Raw genomic sequence first — 16,940 nt, 5'->3', positions numbered from 1 at the left:
AAAAAAGAATCTCTGTATGATTTTGATTACAAGATTGAAGGCCAATATTACCCCAATTTGCTTGCCATTGAGGCAAAGTAGTTGTTATAGTTGTTGTATTGAAGGCCAATATTAAGTCAAAGTTTATTGTTTTCCAGTGCAACAAAATTTGAACTTTCTGAAGAAACTAGAAAGGCTACACAGCGTAATGGAAATATAGGCAAGGAGATTAAGGAGAGTCTCTTCCTGATTTCACTTCTATGATGTTTCATCTCTCTCATTGAGAAAATTAGATTGTGTTAAACTTGTCGTTGCAGATGAACTATTAGAAGAAGACACTATGATCAAATAGGATAAGGAGGTAAGCATGCTTTTCAAAGCTTTACTATTTGAAAGCTTCTGCCCTCATCAAAACCACTCAAGGTGCATTCATATAGTGCTTCCAGGTGACTCAATTAGCCCATTTCGGTAATAGAAATTTTGTTGCCTTAGTATTTTGGGGAAGGATGTACCAGTTACTAAGGCTTGTCGGGAAATGCATCCCGCTACAGCATATGATGTGCCCTCTTTGTCTCTCTATTATCAGAACGGATACCACCCACAGGTTCTCTGTCAATGTTCATCTTTCCTTACCAAAAAAAAAAAACCAAAAGAAGCTCAAAAAGGAGTTCAACTGGAACAGTCAGGAAAGAATATTAGCTTCCCTTCAAAATGATTTATACAAAGGTAACCAATCCCAAAAGCAAACTGTCAGGATGCTACTAGAAAGGAAGCTGCCTTCACACTCTAAGGTGCCAACTCTGCCCAAAGACGTTCTTTAACCTTCAGAGCCGTTACCAGATTCAAAAGTGCTAAGTCAACGGTAAACTAGTTGATATGATCCTGGATAGTTCGGGCAAAATGGAGAATATTGAGAATGACCCCAATTGACCCGCTCCATGTCCAAGAACGTCCAAGGGATGCACGCTAAGGAGCTGCATGATCTTTAACAATTGACTAGAAGATGTTTGGAGAGTTACTTGGAGGATTCATGCAAAGAATACCATGTTTGGAGTCCTGAGAATTGAAGAATCAAGACCCCAAGTCAAACCGTGTGGCACGGTTTCACCAACCGTTGGCTACGGTTCAAGAGGGGCCTGAAGAGCTGAAGAAAATAGGGTTCTGGAATTCTCACGGTTCAGTTGTGTGTTACGGTTGGGGCTACGGTTTGGCCTGGCGAGATATTTTGGGAAATTAACTTTGAAACTTTTCCTATTTTACCCATTGGGTATTTATAACAGCCTAGGGTTATTTCATTGGGAATGTAGCATATTTTGACATAAGAAAACTCTTGAGAGAGATTTGGAACCTCTTGGTTTGAGTTCGACTTTGGATTACCTGTTTTCAAGACTTGGGTTCTTGTGAGTAATCTTCTTCTCCTTTCTTTATATCTAGGGTTCTAATTTGTCGTTCTTGGGAGGCGATCAGATAGTTTTTCGATTGTTGCTTGAGACGTTCACTTAGGGTTCTAGATTTTCTTCTAAATTTCCTTATTCCAATTACTTTTGATTATCTTAATCAAACCTATCATTTGTTTTACTTTAATTATTATTATTTTCATATTCCGCTACTTTGTTTATCTCAGATTGTATCACTAGTTGCAAGTGGAAACAGCTAATCCCTAAAAAGCTACACTCTAGTCATTGAGGTCAGCCTAAAAATAGATCCAGCTAGAAAAATCAGCAACAGGTTGGCACCATGAATCTATAAGACAGATTATTAGAAGAAGGCAGATTAGTTTCTCAAAGTGAAAGGCCACATCTCAGTCTATGAGATGACTTGGCTTGAGAGACATGAGTATATGTGGGAGATGGTTCGCTTACTCATATTTTGAGAGTGTAAACACACACACATAAAACACAAAAATGATGACGTTATAAGTTAAAGGCACACCTGAATTTCATCAATAATCGCACAGTCGTAGTCAGATGCAACATCAGCCATCTCTACTGTAACAGCCTTATGTCTTGCACCATCAACTTCCTCCCTCTCTTGTCCAGTAATAAGGTCACAAGGAACTTTTGACTTGTTCAACCTTTTAGCAACCTCCCATGCTAATAACCTCAAAGGCCCACAGTAAACACCTGAATATCAGATTCGACTATTAAGGTAATTCCATTAAGTGGAAACAGACTAGTTAAACTCAGAACATTTCAAGGTATTGGTATTACAGTTTACCAGAAGAACTCGACTCGAGCTGTTTTAGGGCATAATATGTTTTGCCGCTGTTTGTTGGGCCCACATGTAAAAAGACATTCCTGCTTTTCTTTCGAGCATGTGGGTACCATGTATGCGGATGGCTGAAATTAGAAATGGATCACAGAGATCAAAATGGACTTCCACAAAAATCACAGTACAACAATAGATGATCTAGTTCTCCTTTTTTTATCAGGTAATATAACTGTATTAAAATGCATCTAGTGGATGAAGAATAGGTATAAACAAAGAGGTTACTATATAAAATTCAAGGAACCAACAAATACAATAGATGATCTCCTTTCATGCAGTAAATAAGAAATGAGATACAATTCTTACGTAAGGTCTGTAAAATCGACTTTTCTAGCAGCAGTGGAATTGCTGAATTGCCTTAGGCAATTACAAATAGCAAAAGAAGCTTCTGTTCCCATATTCCATGGGAGCCAATACAACTCCCTGCCACCTGTCCAACAAGGAGGTGCTAGAATCATTAAAATTGGTAGGCTGCAATAGAAATGCAAGTGCTCCAACTAAAACTCACAGTTTTAGAAATGACCAAATAGAAAAGGTCTACAACTTTGGTTGGCTTAACTGTGTTTAAAAATATTTTCCTTATGAACTCATTTTCTTAAAATTTCAGGAAAATAACTTCCCTGCCAAGAGTTGAGCATATTCCGAAACTCTCCAATTGAAGGTTTCATCCTTCCCAGCCCCACCCCCATCCCCAATCCACCATGCCACCCTGCTGCCGCCCACCGACCCAACACCCCTCCCACTCCACACCCAGCCCACACCCGACCGCCAACCTCGACCCCCACCCTTGACCCACAAACACCCCAATCCCTCATAGTGTTTGCATAAATAAATATAAATGTTCTTGGGACAATATATAGCCTGTTTGGCCAAGCTTCTTTTTGGCCATAAGTGTTTTTTTTTCTTTCTAAAAGTACCTTTTCCCAAAGTTAAGGTGTTTGGCCAAGCTTTTAGAAGGAAAAAAAGTGCCTTTGAATAGAAGCAGAAGCACTTTTTGAGAAGCAGAAAAAACTAGCTTCTTCTTAAAAGCACATTTTGTGAAAAGTACTTTTGAGAAAAAATACACTTAGAAGCACTTTTTAAAAGGTTGGCCAAACACTAATTGCTACTCAAAAATGCTTTTCAAGTTAATTAGCCAAACATAAACTGCTTCTCACCAAAAGTATTTTTTTGAAAAGCAATTTTGAGAAAAGCATTTTTCTAAATAAACTGATTTTAGAAGCTTGGCCAAACAGGCTAATATTCTGCTTACTTACCAAACACCAGAAAAACCACTTATTTTCAGGGAAAACATTTCACCTTCATGCCAAACACACACTTATTATCTGCAAGGAGAATCACTAAAGCACAGAGACATAAGCACACTGTCAATCTATGCCTGCACACATAGCAATAGCACAAAAAGAGCAAGAACTATCCAAACGCCCTACATAGACTGAGCACAAATCATTCAGATTGTCATCTCAATATAAATAGAATATTGATATGAGCAATCGTCTTATCTCAAGTAATCATACTAGTTCTCCACAAGACAGCATGAACACATTAATAACATAAAGACAAAGGAGGTCAAGGAACTAGGCAGGTCTTGACGTCTCAATCAACGTCAGTAATAGAAACCCCCCTCCCCCTTACCACGTTACGATGAACTTCACATTTCTTGAGATGTAACATTGACATTGCATGTGCTGATTCATGAGTAAGATTTGGATAGACTACTAGTAGACAGTATCACCTCTTGCATCAAATTATGAAGGACAAACAAGTATTAACACCATTTTGGGGGAAACTAATCTTTATATTTTTATGTTGACGACTTGCCGGAGAAACCAAAAATCAAAGGTGCGAAGATAATATAAATAACAACAAGATTTTCTGCTCAAAGATGATATAAATAACAACAAGTTTTTCTGCTCAGAACAAACCAACTCTTCGTATCTAGATGTCAATGCGCTTGTGCTTATGTACAATACAAAAGGCTACAATTACTGTATTTCAATACTAAACAAGTTGGCGTCGACTATATATTTTTGCTTAAGTTGGGCCTGTTTCTTTTCTGAACAATATAAACAACTAAATCTCAATCTTAATCATAAATAAAATACAAAATTCTCATTTCCTACAAGGAGCTGTAGATTCACTCTTTCGACTCGATGAAAGTCAAAGTGCAAAAACCATAGCTTTCTCTACAAACATTCCTTCAATACAGCAATTGAACTTTAAAATCCAAAAATATCCCACATTTAGCTATCAATTGAAACATTATATACCTGCATACAGATTAGCAGTTGCTCTATTATACATTTTGACAATTCAGATATGATTCAAAGTCAAAGTTTAAGCAAATAGATTCACTATCATTCTATAAAATACTGAAACAAAAAATAAAAATAAAAAGTTTTATTTAAGAAATAGAAATCCAATTTATACCTCCAGATTTTTCATTCTCCACTAGCCTATGCAATTATCAAACATTTTCTTTAACCCAACAAAGAAAAAGAAACTAACTTTTCAAGAATTTAAAAAGGAACACTATTTTGAGAAAACTATAAGAACTATTGAGAACTACACAGAATAAAGTAAAGTTGAAAAATTTACCATGTGATATAAGACTCTTATACGGAATTCTCACCGGTGATAGTCTCCGGCGAAACAGCAAAGCTACCATTTTTTCCTTTTTTTTTCTTCTAATTTATACAAAAAGAATAAGGAAAGTATATACACAGTTCTTTTTTTTCTTGGAAATATTGCTAGAGATGGGTGTTTTCAGGTCTTATTTTAAATTGAGAAGAAGAAGAAATCATGGGAGGAGAAAGGTGCTGAGAAAATTGTTGCGTCTACTCCGACCGCTGCCTTCGGTTCTCAACTGTTAATTCTTTATTAATTTTTCCGAAAAACTAATTATTTTGAGTCTATATTGTTTTATTAAATTTAAGAAAGAAAAAAGATACTTCTACAATTGCGGTTTTAATTAAATACTTCTGTAAAGTATTAAAATGAGAAATTTATAGTTAAATTATTTTAAAATATAAAAATATATTATTTTTCTTGAACATATTAATTTTATCTTTTTGGTAATTAACAGTAAAATATTACCATACAAAAAAAGAAAAGAAAATTGAATTCCCCTGTGCAGCACTTTATCAACAACAACAACAACCCAGTAAAATATCACTAGTGAGGTCTGAGGAGGATAGTGTCACCCCTACCCCGAAGAAGTAGAGAGGATGTTTCCGAAAGACCCTCGGCTCAAGAAAACAAAAGGACAAAAGGAGACAATATTAGTATCACCACGGAAATCATAGGAAAAATAGGAACAACATGAAGAAGAAAGATGCAAAGCAAAAGCGATAGTTAATAAACATGTCCTACATTGAAAAGCGAAATAGTAAGACACAACATTGCCACTAGCTATCTTATACAAAAACCCTACCAGACTAGTCTCACAAAGGTACGAAGTAAAGCAAGATCGACTATCTCCTAACCTACAACCCTAATACTCGGCCTCCACATCTTCCTATCAAGTGTCATGTCCTCGGAAATCTGAAGCCTCGCAATATCCTACCTGATCACCTCTCCTCAATACTTCTTAGGCCGCCCTCTACCTCTTCTCGTGCCTTCCACAACCAGTCGCTCACACCTCCTTACCGGAGCATCTGGGCTTCTCCTCTGAACATGCCCGAACAATCCGAGCCTCGCTTCCCGCATCTTGTCATCAATGGGAGCCACGTGCGCCTTCTCCCGAATATCATCATTCCTAATCTTATCAATTCTAGTGTGCCCGCACATCCACCTCAACATACTCATTTCTGCTACTTTCATCTTCTGGATATGTGAGTTCTTAACAGGCCAACACTCAGCCACATATATCATGGCCGGTCTAACCACCACTTTATAGAACTTACCTTTGAGTATAGGTGGCACTCTCTTGTCACACAGGACTCCAGATGCTAACCTCTACTTCATCCATCCTACCCCAATACGGTGTTTGACATCCTCGTCGATCTCCCCTCCCCCTAGATAACTGACCCAAGGTACTTGAAGCTGCCTCACTAGGGATGACCTGTGATTCAAGCCTCACATCCACGCCCACTTCCCTCGGCTTAGCGCTGAATTTATACTCCAGGTATTCCGTCTTCGTCCTGCTCATTTTGAAACCCTTAGACTCAAGAGCATGTCTCCAAACCTACAGCCTCTCGTTAACACCGGCTCGCGACTCATCAATCAGAACTATGTCATCGGCAAATAGCATGCACCATGACACCTCCCCGTGAATATGGTGTGTAACGCGTCTATCACCCGGGCGAATAAGAATGGACTGAGCGCAGAACCTTGGTGTAACCCCATTACAACCGAAAAATGCTCAGAGTTGCCTCCTACTGTCCTAACCCGAGTCTTAGCCCCATCATACATGTCCTTAATCGCCATAATGTACGGCCGCCACGCTTTTTGCCTCCAAGCATCTCCAGAGAACTTCTCAAGGAACCTTGTCATACGTTTCTCTTGGTCAATAAACACCATGTGCAGATCTTTCTTCCACTCTCTGTACAGTTCCACCAACCTCCTAACAAGGTGTATAGCTTCGGTAGTAGAACGACCCTGCATGAACCCGAATTGGTTGTCGGATACAGACACTGTCATCCTCACCCGCGCTTCACCATCCTCTCCCACACTTTCATGGTTTGACTCAATAATTTGATACCCCTATAATTATTACAACTCTGGATATCACCTTTGTTCTTATACAATGGAATCACCGTACTCTACCTCCACTCATCCGGCATCCTCTTCGCCTTAAAAATAACATTAAACAACCCAATCAACCACTCCAAACCTGCTCTCCCTGCACACGTCCAAAATTTCACCGGAATCTCGTCTGGCCCGGTCGCTCTGCCCCTACTCATCTTACGCATAGCTCCCACGACCTCCTCAACCTTGATACGCCTGCAGTACCCAAAGTCACGGTGGCTCTCGGAATGCTCCAATTTGTTTAGCATAACATCCCGATCCCTTTCTTCATTCAGAAGTTTATTAAAGTAAGTCTGCCATCTCCTCTTAATTTGTGTATCTTCCATCAATACTCTACCATCTTCGTCCTTAATGCATCTCACTTGGTCCAAATCCCGAGCCTTCCTCTCTCTTAACTTGGCCAGCCGGAATAACTTCTTCTCCCCGCCTTTTTCCCCCAGTTCCTCGTACATACAACCAAAAGCTACCTTATACCTCTCCATCCATGCTTGCCTCTCCTCCTCACCTATGCTCCCCACTAACTTCAGGTATGCCTCCTTCTTCGCTTCCACTTACCTTGGACCACTTCATTCCACCACCAGTCTCCTTTGTGCCAACCAGAGACGCCCATCGAGACCCCTAACACCTCTCTCGACAGTCGTCGAACACTTTATCCTTGACAATATTTAGGAAGGGTGTCTCAAAGATAAAGAGTCAAAAATAAATAATTAATTACAAAATTACTGCATAAAAAACTGAAAACTATGAAGCTCTTTTCCACCCTCTAGACACTTGCACTCTCGCTAGTTTTTATTTGTATTTACTATTAAACAGTCTCTCTAATAGCATGTTTGGAAAGCCACCTAGGAATTGAATTTGGGTGTAGTTGGGTATAATTACACATTTTAGCGTGTTTGTCTGGCCAAGTAATTGCTTGGTCAGAATGGAATTGGGTGTAATTGAAGAAGTGTAATTACACTCTCCAATTTTCAAGGTGGAGGTGAGAATTGGTGGTAATAGCCCTATATAATTACAAGGTTACTTTTAGTTTTTTTTTTTAAATTTATTTTCTTTATAACTTCTATAATTTTTATTTTTTATTTTATTTTTACTTTTTAATTTTAAAATATATTTTTCTTTTTTACATTATTTATCTTTTATTTCTCTACATTTACTTCTTGTGATTCCACATAATTGCTCGTATATTTTATTTTTATTTGTTTTATTTTCTTCATTTAGCCTAACTGAGTTATTATTCTAGTTTTTGAAACTACACCTAATATTACAAATAATGAGTCATTAACAAACTTGGCATATAATGAGTGATGTCATTAGAGTGTTGTTGAATGAGGTTAAACTTATTATGTTTGCTAATCTTAAGTTGTATTGGAACTTACTTTTATTATGTTGGAATTTGACATATGTTAAACTATTTTTTATATATTTTGAAATTGTGTTATATTTATGGTTCAAATTTACTTGTTTTAGTAGTATTGACTTGTTATTTCACATTGCATGTTGTTTATTTTTTGTTAGAATTGATAGATTAGTTTTGTCAAACATTTGAATAATGTTAAGATATTATATTTATAAATATTAATTTATTTTATCAAACATGTTTTTCATGATATTCTTACAAAGCGTATGTTTTTAGTTTTTATAATTAATTACACTAAATATTATTAATTTAAAAGATATATATCAATTATTTTTATAATATTTGTTATAAATATAAGATTACTAATTAATGGATATTCAAGAAACGATATGCATCTTAAATACCAAATCCAATATCATTTATACTTATAAAAAATTATTTATAGGCATATATTTCTTATACTAACTTTTAAATTTTGATAATTACTTTATTTACAAATTAATCTAACTGAGTAATTACACTTGTACAACCAAATAGTACACCTGTAATTACACTGTAATTACGTTATGACAAACAAACATGTCATCGTGATTATCATATTATGTAATTACTAGGCTGTGTAATTACTACCCTAATAATTACACCATTCCAACCAAGAGGTTTTGAGTTCAAGTCATCCCAAGAGCAAGGTGGGGAGTTCTTGGAGCGAGGAATGCCGAGGGTATATCAGAAACAGCCTCTCTACCCCAGGGTAGGGGTAAGGTCTGCGTACACACTACCCTCCCCAGATCCCACTTGTGAGATTATACTAGGTTGTTGTTGTTGTTGTTGTTAATAATAATTACACCAGTTTCAATTACCGAGTGACTTTCCAAACAGACCCTAATTATGTATTTGTCCATGTGTAATAAATCAAAGCTCCAAGCGCAACAACCATAACTTCTTTCTTGTACCTTTCTAGTGTTTGCCTCTGATCTGAGCTAAGCTTTGCACAATTTCCCTTTACTCTAGGTCCTGTTCTTCAGTTGGTATCGTATAAACTAAAAGCTTTTGTCTGTGCATATTCAATAAACAAATGGTATGCTGTTTCAAGGACATTGCAGTAACAAAAACAGCATGTTAAATTTTCGCATTGGATTCTCATTCTCTGCATTATCTCTTTGGTCATTAGTTTTTCTTGCACAACCAACCACAACATGAACCTATGTTTAGGTATCAAAAGTATACTCCTATAAGCTTTGCAACACCTAGTGAAACCCTATTTCCAATCAGAGAAAGGTACATTGGGGCGACATCTGGGGTTATGATGATGTGCATGGAGGCTTTGATTTTGGAGTTAGGAATAGAGGAGGAACTTCGCTGCTGGATTTGCAAAGGCGTTTGATTTGGTGATAGCTAACTCGAGTTTTTCAAAGAAGGAGGAGCACTTGGTTACTTTTCAGAGTTCGTCAACCAGGACTCAGATTGACTATCTACTCCTCAGAGAGTCGGAAAGAGGTCTGTGCGCGAACTGCAAGGTCATCCCGAGTGAGAACCTCACAACCTAGCATAGGCTCCTGGTCATGGATTTGGAGATTATGAGGAAATAAAGAAAGAGGATTGCATATGGTCTTCCTAGGATCAAGGGGAGCTGTGACTAAGGTCAGAGCCCAGGAGTTAGGGATAAGCTGCTGGCTATTGAGGCATGAAGGAGCATTGGGGATGCGAGTGGTATGTGAACTGCGACTGCGAATTGCATTAGGTAGGAGGCTAGGGAGGTATTGGGGGTCTCGAAAGACCCATCTGGTGTCCGCAAAGGGGACTGGTGGTGGAGCACTGAGGTCCAAGGTAAAGTGGAAGCCAAGAAAGCGACTTATTTGAAGCTTTTGTAGAGCATGGACGAGGAGGAGAAGAGGACGAACAAGGAGCGGTATAAGGTGGCTAAGAAGGAAGTGAAGTTAGCAATTACTGCAGCTAATACTGACGTATTTAAGCGCTTGTATGAAGATCTTGGAGGCAAGGGAGCGGACAAAAAGCTGTACAGGTTAGCCAAGGCAGGAGAAAAGAAGGCCTGTGACTTGGAACAAGTGAAGTGCATCAAGGATGAGGGAGGTAGAGTTTTGTTGGATGAGGCTGTGATTTGACAAAGATAGCAGATGTACTTCCATAAACTCCTAAACTAAGAGGGGATAGGAACATTGTGATGGGTGACTTAGAAAACTCCGAGACTCGAAAGGGACTTTGGGTATTGAAAGCCTATAAAAGTTGCAGAGGTAGAAGGGGCTATGGATAAGATGAGCAGAGGGAGAGCAATCGGGCCAGACGAAATCCTGGTGGAATTTTGGAAGAGCATGGGTAGGGCGGGCTTGGAATGGCTAACTGGGCTATTCAATGTTATTTTTAGGACGAAGAAGATGTTCAGGGAATGGAGATGGAGTACGATGATCCCGTTGTATTAGAACAAGGGTGATATCCAAAATTACAACAACTATCGGGGTATTAAGCTACTGAGCCATACTATAAAAGTATGGGAGAGGGTGGTGGAGCTGAGGGTGAGGAGGATTGTGTCTATTTTAGAGAACTAATTTGAATTTATGCTAGAGCATTCAACTACAGAAGCTATTCACCTTGTTAGGATATTGATGGAGCAGTATAGAGAGAAAGGGATTTACATATGGTGTTCATCGACTTAGAGAAGGCTTACGATGAAGTGCTGAGGGAGGTGTTGTGGAGATGTTAGGAGGCTAGAGGTGTTGATGTTGCATACATTAGGGCTATTAAGGACATGTACGAGGGAGCTAAGACCTGGGTGAGGACAGCGGGAGGGGACTTGAAGCCCTTCCAGGTTGTGATGGGTGATAAGTAGGGATATTGACTACTTATTTGCACTCTCTTAATTTCGTTTTAGCTCAAAATTGCTTAAAGGTATTCTCGAAAACTAATGAAATGTGCTTTCTTGCAGGAGTGTTAGAATATGAGCTAAAGACATGAAAATCAACTCAAGAAGGAGTAATTTTGGACAAGGAACAAAACAAGGCTGAAAGGGCAAAACGCGGATCGCACAATATTGAGTGCGGCCGCAGAACATGAGGCAGCCTCTGACAGAATCCCCATGCAAAATGCGGACCGCAGAATTATTGTGCGGCTGCAGAAGAGGAGGTTCAAAGAGACGGATTTTTGGGCCATGAAGAAGTGCGGATCACACAATAATTGTGCGGCCGCAGAATCAAGAGCGCGGCTGCACCTAGAAATAGGCGGTCATCAGAAGTTCCCCATGTCAAAGCCCAAGGTCAAGAAGTGCGGACCGTACCATTATTGTGCAGTCGCAGAATCAAGAGTGCGGCCGCACTCAAATATGTGCGGTCCGCAGAAGTTGAAGAAGTGCGGCCGCAACCCAAAATTGTGCAGCCGCAAAAGTCCAACCTGTCAAGCAAAATTTCAAAGTGCGGACCACACACAGAATTGTGCGGCCGCATAACCTCCGCAAGGGCAATTTTGTCTAACAATTTTAGCTGGGTATAAATAGATCTTTTTGTCATTTTTAGGTCAAGTTTGGTGCACCTGAGAATAGATAGCCGTTTTTTTTACTGTATTGGGTAACTTTGTAATAGTTTAACATTTTAACATTAGATTTCCTTCCCTTAATCATCTATTATGAATTTTATCTTAGTTTCTTCTTTAATTTCTTCATTTTCCATGAGTAGCTAAATTTCTAGCTAAGGTTGTGACCCAACCCTAGTGTGGGTACTTAATGGGTGTTTGATTTAGGGCTTGTTTGTGATTGAGTTAGTGATATTTAGCCTAGCTCTTGCTTGAATTTGAGAGTTGATGGTTGCAAATATTGATTCATGCCTAATTGACTTAGTCTCTACTTGAGAAAGAGAGACTAAGTCTAGGAAAACTTGGCTAACAAGGAATTGGGGTGAACTCAAGAAATTGATAGCCTCAATTAAAGGGTTGAATCTAGAGATAGTAAGACCCGACTTGAGCATTTATCACTTGTTTTGTGAAATGCCTATTTGGACTTGAGAAAGCCAAAGTTTGGCAAAATCACTCTAACTACTGAGAGGTATTGAATGGGTAACTGTGTGTGATTGCTATATTACGACCCCAACCAAACAAACTTGCCCTAGAGCCTACAATCCGTTAAGTAACCATCTAGGTGGAAGTCACGACCCTAAATCTTTTATAAACTTGAAAAACAACAATACCAAAAGACAAACATTGTCTCTTAGCTTTTCAATTGCAAGCATTAGCATACAAACTAGAGTAGAAAGGAAACAACTGAATATGTGGAAGTGCAATCTTGGGCACGTCATACACTAGACTAGGTATATACCTAATCCCACATAAAGCTCTATGTGGAATCGAACCCGACTCGCGTTGGGTATTTATAATTGCATCGACCACCTCACAATTAGTGGCAACATCAATTTTTGGGGCCATTACTTGGGAGCTAAAAAACGGATTTAGCTATACATTTGGTTTTGTGTGTGATTTGTTCTTTTCCTTCCGAGTTACTAATCTTTTCGTGAAACAATTGTAGGTGATACAATGGCTCTCAACAACAATGATCCTCTTGGAAACGTGCCATTGAGGGATGATGACCAAGTTGATGAGGTTCCTCTTGAACCTCAAGGAAATAGACGAGGCCGCCCGCCTCAAGACAACGTTCTCGTTCCTACCCCACCTCCTCTAAGAGCGGCGGCACACTGGTGTTGCCGAATAAAGGATACGCAAGTGCCATAGTCCCGCCCCGCATTAGGGCGGGCAACTTTCAAACCACAAATGTCATGCTTACACTGTTGGAACAACGGGGATTCTTCACCGGAGCTCTGAATCAAAATGCATACAAGCACTTGAAAGGCTTTGTTGACACTTGCTGGGGGAGCAAACAAAACAACGTCTCTGAGGATGCTTTGCGGTTGAGGCTATTTCCTTTCTCTCTATGGGGGAAGGCCTTGGATTGGTTGGAGAGGTTGCCAAATCATTCTATCCATACATGGGATGAATTGGCCGAGAAATTCGTTTCCAAGTTCTTTTCGCCCGAGCATATGGCAACTCTTAGGGATGAGATGCTAGCTTTCAAACAAGAACAGAATGAGCCATTGCATGAGATATGGGAAAGGTATCATACTATGGTGAAAGAGTGCCCGAACAATGACATGACGGAGGCTATGATTCAACAAACTTTTTATAGGGGGATCAATACTACCGATAAATGCGTGTTCAACCAACTTGTCAGTGGAAATTTCATGACAACTATATGCGGAAGCTTGTGAGATGGTGGATACTTCATTGGCATGGCAAAGTAGAGCAAACGTTCCTCAAGGCGACCCAAATATGATTCACTTGCATAAGGAATTACATGATCATGGGCAAGCAATTGCCGAGTTGACCACCAAAATGAACCAACTAGCCAAAGCTCAACTTCAACAAGTGCAAGGTCCCAAGCAAGTAAATGCAATGGAAGGAGTTAGTATGATGGTAAACAAGAGAAGACAAAAAGGTCCTCAAGTACGAAACCGGGTTAACAATTATGAGCAAGATGATATTGGATTTGATCAAGATGGACAATACAATGAGCAATAGGAGGAAGTCCAATATGTGAACAACTACCAAGGGAAAAGAAACAACAATCAAGGCCCAAGTCAACAATAATGGCGACCACAAGGAAATCAAGGAAATTGCCATTCAAACAACAAAGGGGGTTGGAACAATCAAAACAACCGGGGGTTGGGTTTTCAAAGGCCCCCGATGTTTCAACAACTGAGCAACCCGCCTCCTAACCCTTCTCAAGGTCCGAGCTCTTCCAACAATGAGATGGGACGAATCGAGAACATGTTTAAACAAACGACGGAGAAGAATGCCGACTCCGATGCTCAACTAGCCTCTCACAGTACTTCTATTCACAATTTGTAAGTTCAATTGGGCCAAATCTCGCAAGCTGTGAACACTCGTCCTAAGGGGGCACTACCAAGTGATACGGTGGTGAACCCAAATGGTGGGAATAATACAAGACATGTTGTGGCCGCGACTACAAGAAGTGGAAAATATGGAGATGCAACCACCTCAAATCAAAGAAGAATTGTGGATGATGATGATGTAGTGGTTCAAGAAGATGAAATTCCAAGCAATGTGGTTCAAGCTAATGAAGAAGTGAGAATTGATATTGATGAAAATATGGAGGAGACGCAAGAAGAAGTGAACCCGTATAGGGAGCATGCTATTGACATGCTGGAACCGGTAGTGCCAAAGGCTAAGGCACCAATGCCAAGGCCTCCTCCTCCATACCCTCAAAGACTTGCAAATCAAAATAGTGAGAACCAATTCAAAAAGTTTATTGACATGATGAAGAGTTTGTCTATCAATGTACGATTGGTGGCTTTAGAGCAAATGCCGGGGTATGCAAAGTTCATGAAGGACTTGGTGACCAAGAAGAGGTCGATGAATTGTAAGACTATAAAGATGACACATCAAGTGATTACAATTGTGCACTCAATGGCTCCTAAATTGGAAGCGCCACTTTGCCAAAGCTTTATGTGATCTTGGGGCAAGTATCAACTTGATGCCCTATTCGGTGTTCAAAAATTTGGGAATTGGGCAACTAAGAACCATATCTATGAGGTTGCAAATGGCAGATCGTACTATGAAGAGACCATTGGGTATAATTGATGATGTGTTGGTTCGTGTTGACACGTTCATCCTCCCGACGGACTTTGTGATTCTTGATTGTGAAGTGGACTATGAGGTGCCTATTATTTTGGGTAGACCTTTCCTTGCTACGGGGAAGGATCTTGTTGATGTGGAAGCCGGTGAGCTCACTTTCCGGGTGGGTGATGAAAAGGTGATCTTCCATGTGTGCAAATCTATGAGGCAACCAAATAGCAATGAAGTTTGTTCGTTCGTGGATTTGGTGACCAATTTGATTATTGATGATGCTAGTGCCACAAAGAATATTGTGGATAATTTGGAAGCTGTTTTGCTCAACCTTGATGATGATGTGGAGAAAGAAGGCTATGTGGAGTGTGTGAATGCATTGCAAGGAATGAGGTCGTACACTTATGAGCCCCGCAAGCTATCCTTGGATCTTGAAAATTGAAAGACTCCTCCAACAAAGCCCTCAATCAAGAAGCCTCCCACTTTGGAGTTAAAGCCATTGCCTCCACATCTCAGGTATGAATTCCTTGGACCATCTTCTACTTTACCGGTTATCCTTCATTCTTGTTTGACTAACATGCAGGTAGAGTCCATGTTGGAGGTGCTACAAAGGAGGAAGAGAGCAATCGGATGGACATTGGCAGATATCCGGGGCATAAGCCCCGCCTTTTGCATGCACAAGATTATTCTGGAGGAGAGTGCAAAACCCTCCGTTGAACATCAAATGAGGCTAAATGAAGCAATGCAAGAGGTGGTCAAGAAGGATATCATAAAGTGGTTGGATGCCAGGGTTGTTTACCCCATTTCTGATAGTTCATCGACTTCTCCGGTGCAATGTGTCCCAAAGAAAGGGGGCATGACTGTGGTTACCAATGACAAGAACGAGTTAATTCCTACAAGAACGGTGATCGGATGGAGGGTGTGTATGTCACAAGCTCAACAAAGTCACAAGAAAAGATCATTTTCCACTTCCCTTCCTTGATCAAAGGCTTGATAGGTTGGTCGGCCGTGCTTTCTATTGTTTCCTCGATGGGTATTCCGGCTACAATCAAATTTTTATTACTTCGGAGGACCAAGAAAAGACAACTGTCACATGCCCCTATGGTACTTTCGCATTCTCGCGGATGCCATTTGGGTTGTGTAATACACCAACGACTTTTCAACAGTGTTTGATGGCTATCTTCACCGACATGGTGGAGGATATTTTTGAGGTCTTCATGGATGATTTTTCCGTGGTTGGGAATTTTTTTGATGATTGCTTGAACAATTTGGATAAGGTCTTGGAAAGATGCGAGGAGACAAATTTGGTGTTGAATTGGGAGAAATGTCACTTCATGGTCGAAGAAGGCATAGTCCTCGGCCACAAAATTTCAAAGCATGGTATTGAGGTCGACAAGGCCAAAATGAGGTATCTCCAAAATCCCTCTCCCTATATCCGTGAAGGGAGTGAGGAGCTTCTTGGGTCATGCGGGGTTCTATCGCCGGTTCATCAAGGATTTTTCCAAGGTGGTAAACCCTTTGTGGAAACTTTTAGAGAAAGATGCCAAGTTCCATTTCAACGAAGATTGTATGAAGGCATTCGAATTGCTCAAGTACAAGTTGACTACTACTCCTATTATCACCGCACCGGATTGGAGCTTACCTTTTGAGCTCATGTGTGACGTAAGTGATGTAGCGGTTGGAGCGGTGTTGGGGCAACATATCAACAAAATCTTCCATCCAGTCTACTATGCTAGCAAGACCATGAATGATGCCCAAGTCAACTACACAGTGACCGAAAAAGAGCTCCTTTCTATTGTCTTTGCTATGGAGAAGTTCCGCCCGTACTTGATGGGTACAAAGGTGATTGTCCACACCGATCATGCGGCGCTTCGGTACCTAATAAGCAAGAAAGATTCAAAGGCAAGGTTAATGTGGTGGTGCTTCTATTGAAAGAGTTTGATCTAGA

General features: G+C 40.0%; 1 protein-coding gene and 1 pseudogene across 1 annotated transcript in view; both read right to left on the bottom strand.

The window, feature by feature from the left end:
* The window catches only part of LOC109205746 (ATP-dependent RNA helicase SUV3, mitochondrial), an 11,253-nt gene extending 6,132 nt beyond the window's left edge, over positions 1–5,121 (bottom strand). The window contains exons 1-4 of the mRNA XM_019368489.1: positions 4,846–5,121; positions 2,554–2,677; positions 2,197–2,318; positions 1,912–2,102 (exon numbers count right to left, since the gene is read on the bottom strand). Of these exons, the coding sequence (XP_019224034.1) occupies positions 1,912–2,102; positions 2,197–2,318; positions 2,554–2,677; positions 4,846–4,915 (507 nt within the window). The 5' untranslated portion in view covers positions 4,916–5,121. The remainder of the gene's footprint in view (positions 1–1,911; positions 2,103–2,196; positions 2,319–2,553; positions 2,678–4,845) is intronic.
* A 648-nt stretch (positions 5,122–5,769) lies between these two features.
* LOC109205736 lies at positions 5,770–7,478 on the bottom strand (annotated as a pseudogene).
* Between the last annotated feature and the right edge of the window lie 9,462 nt (positions 7,479–16,940).

Source organism: Nicotiana attenuata, unplaced genomic scaffold (assembly GCF_001879085.1).
Source record: "Nicotiana attenuata strain UT unplaced genomic scaffold, NIATTr2, whole genome shotgun sequence".
NCBI lineage: Eukaryota > Viridiplantae > Streptophyta > Magnoliopsida > Solanales > Solanaceae > Nicotiana > Nicotiana attenuata.
Note: the sequence above shows the minus strand (reverse complement) of the source record. Positions and strands in the feature narration are given on the sequence as shown.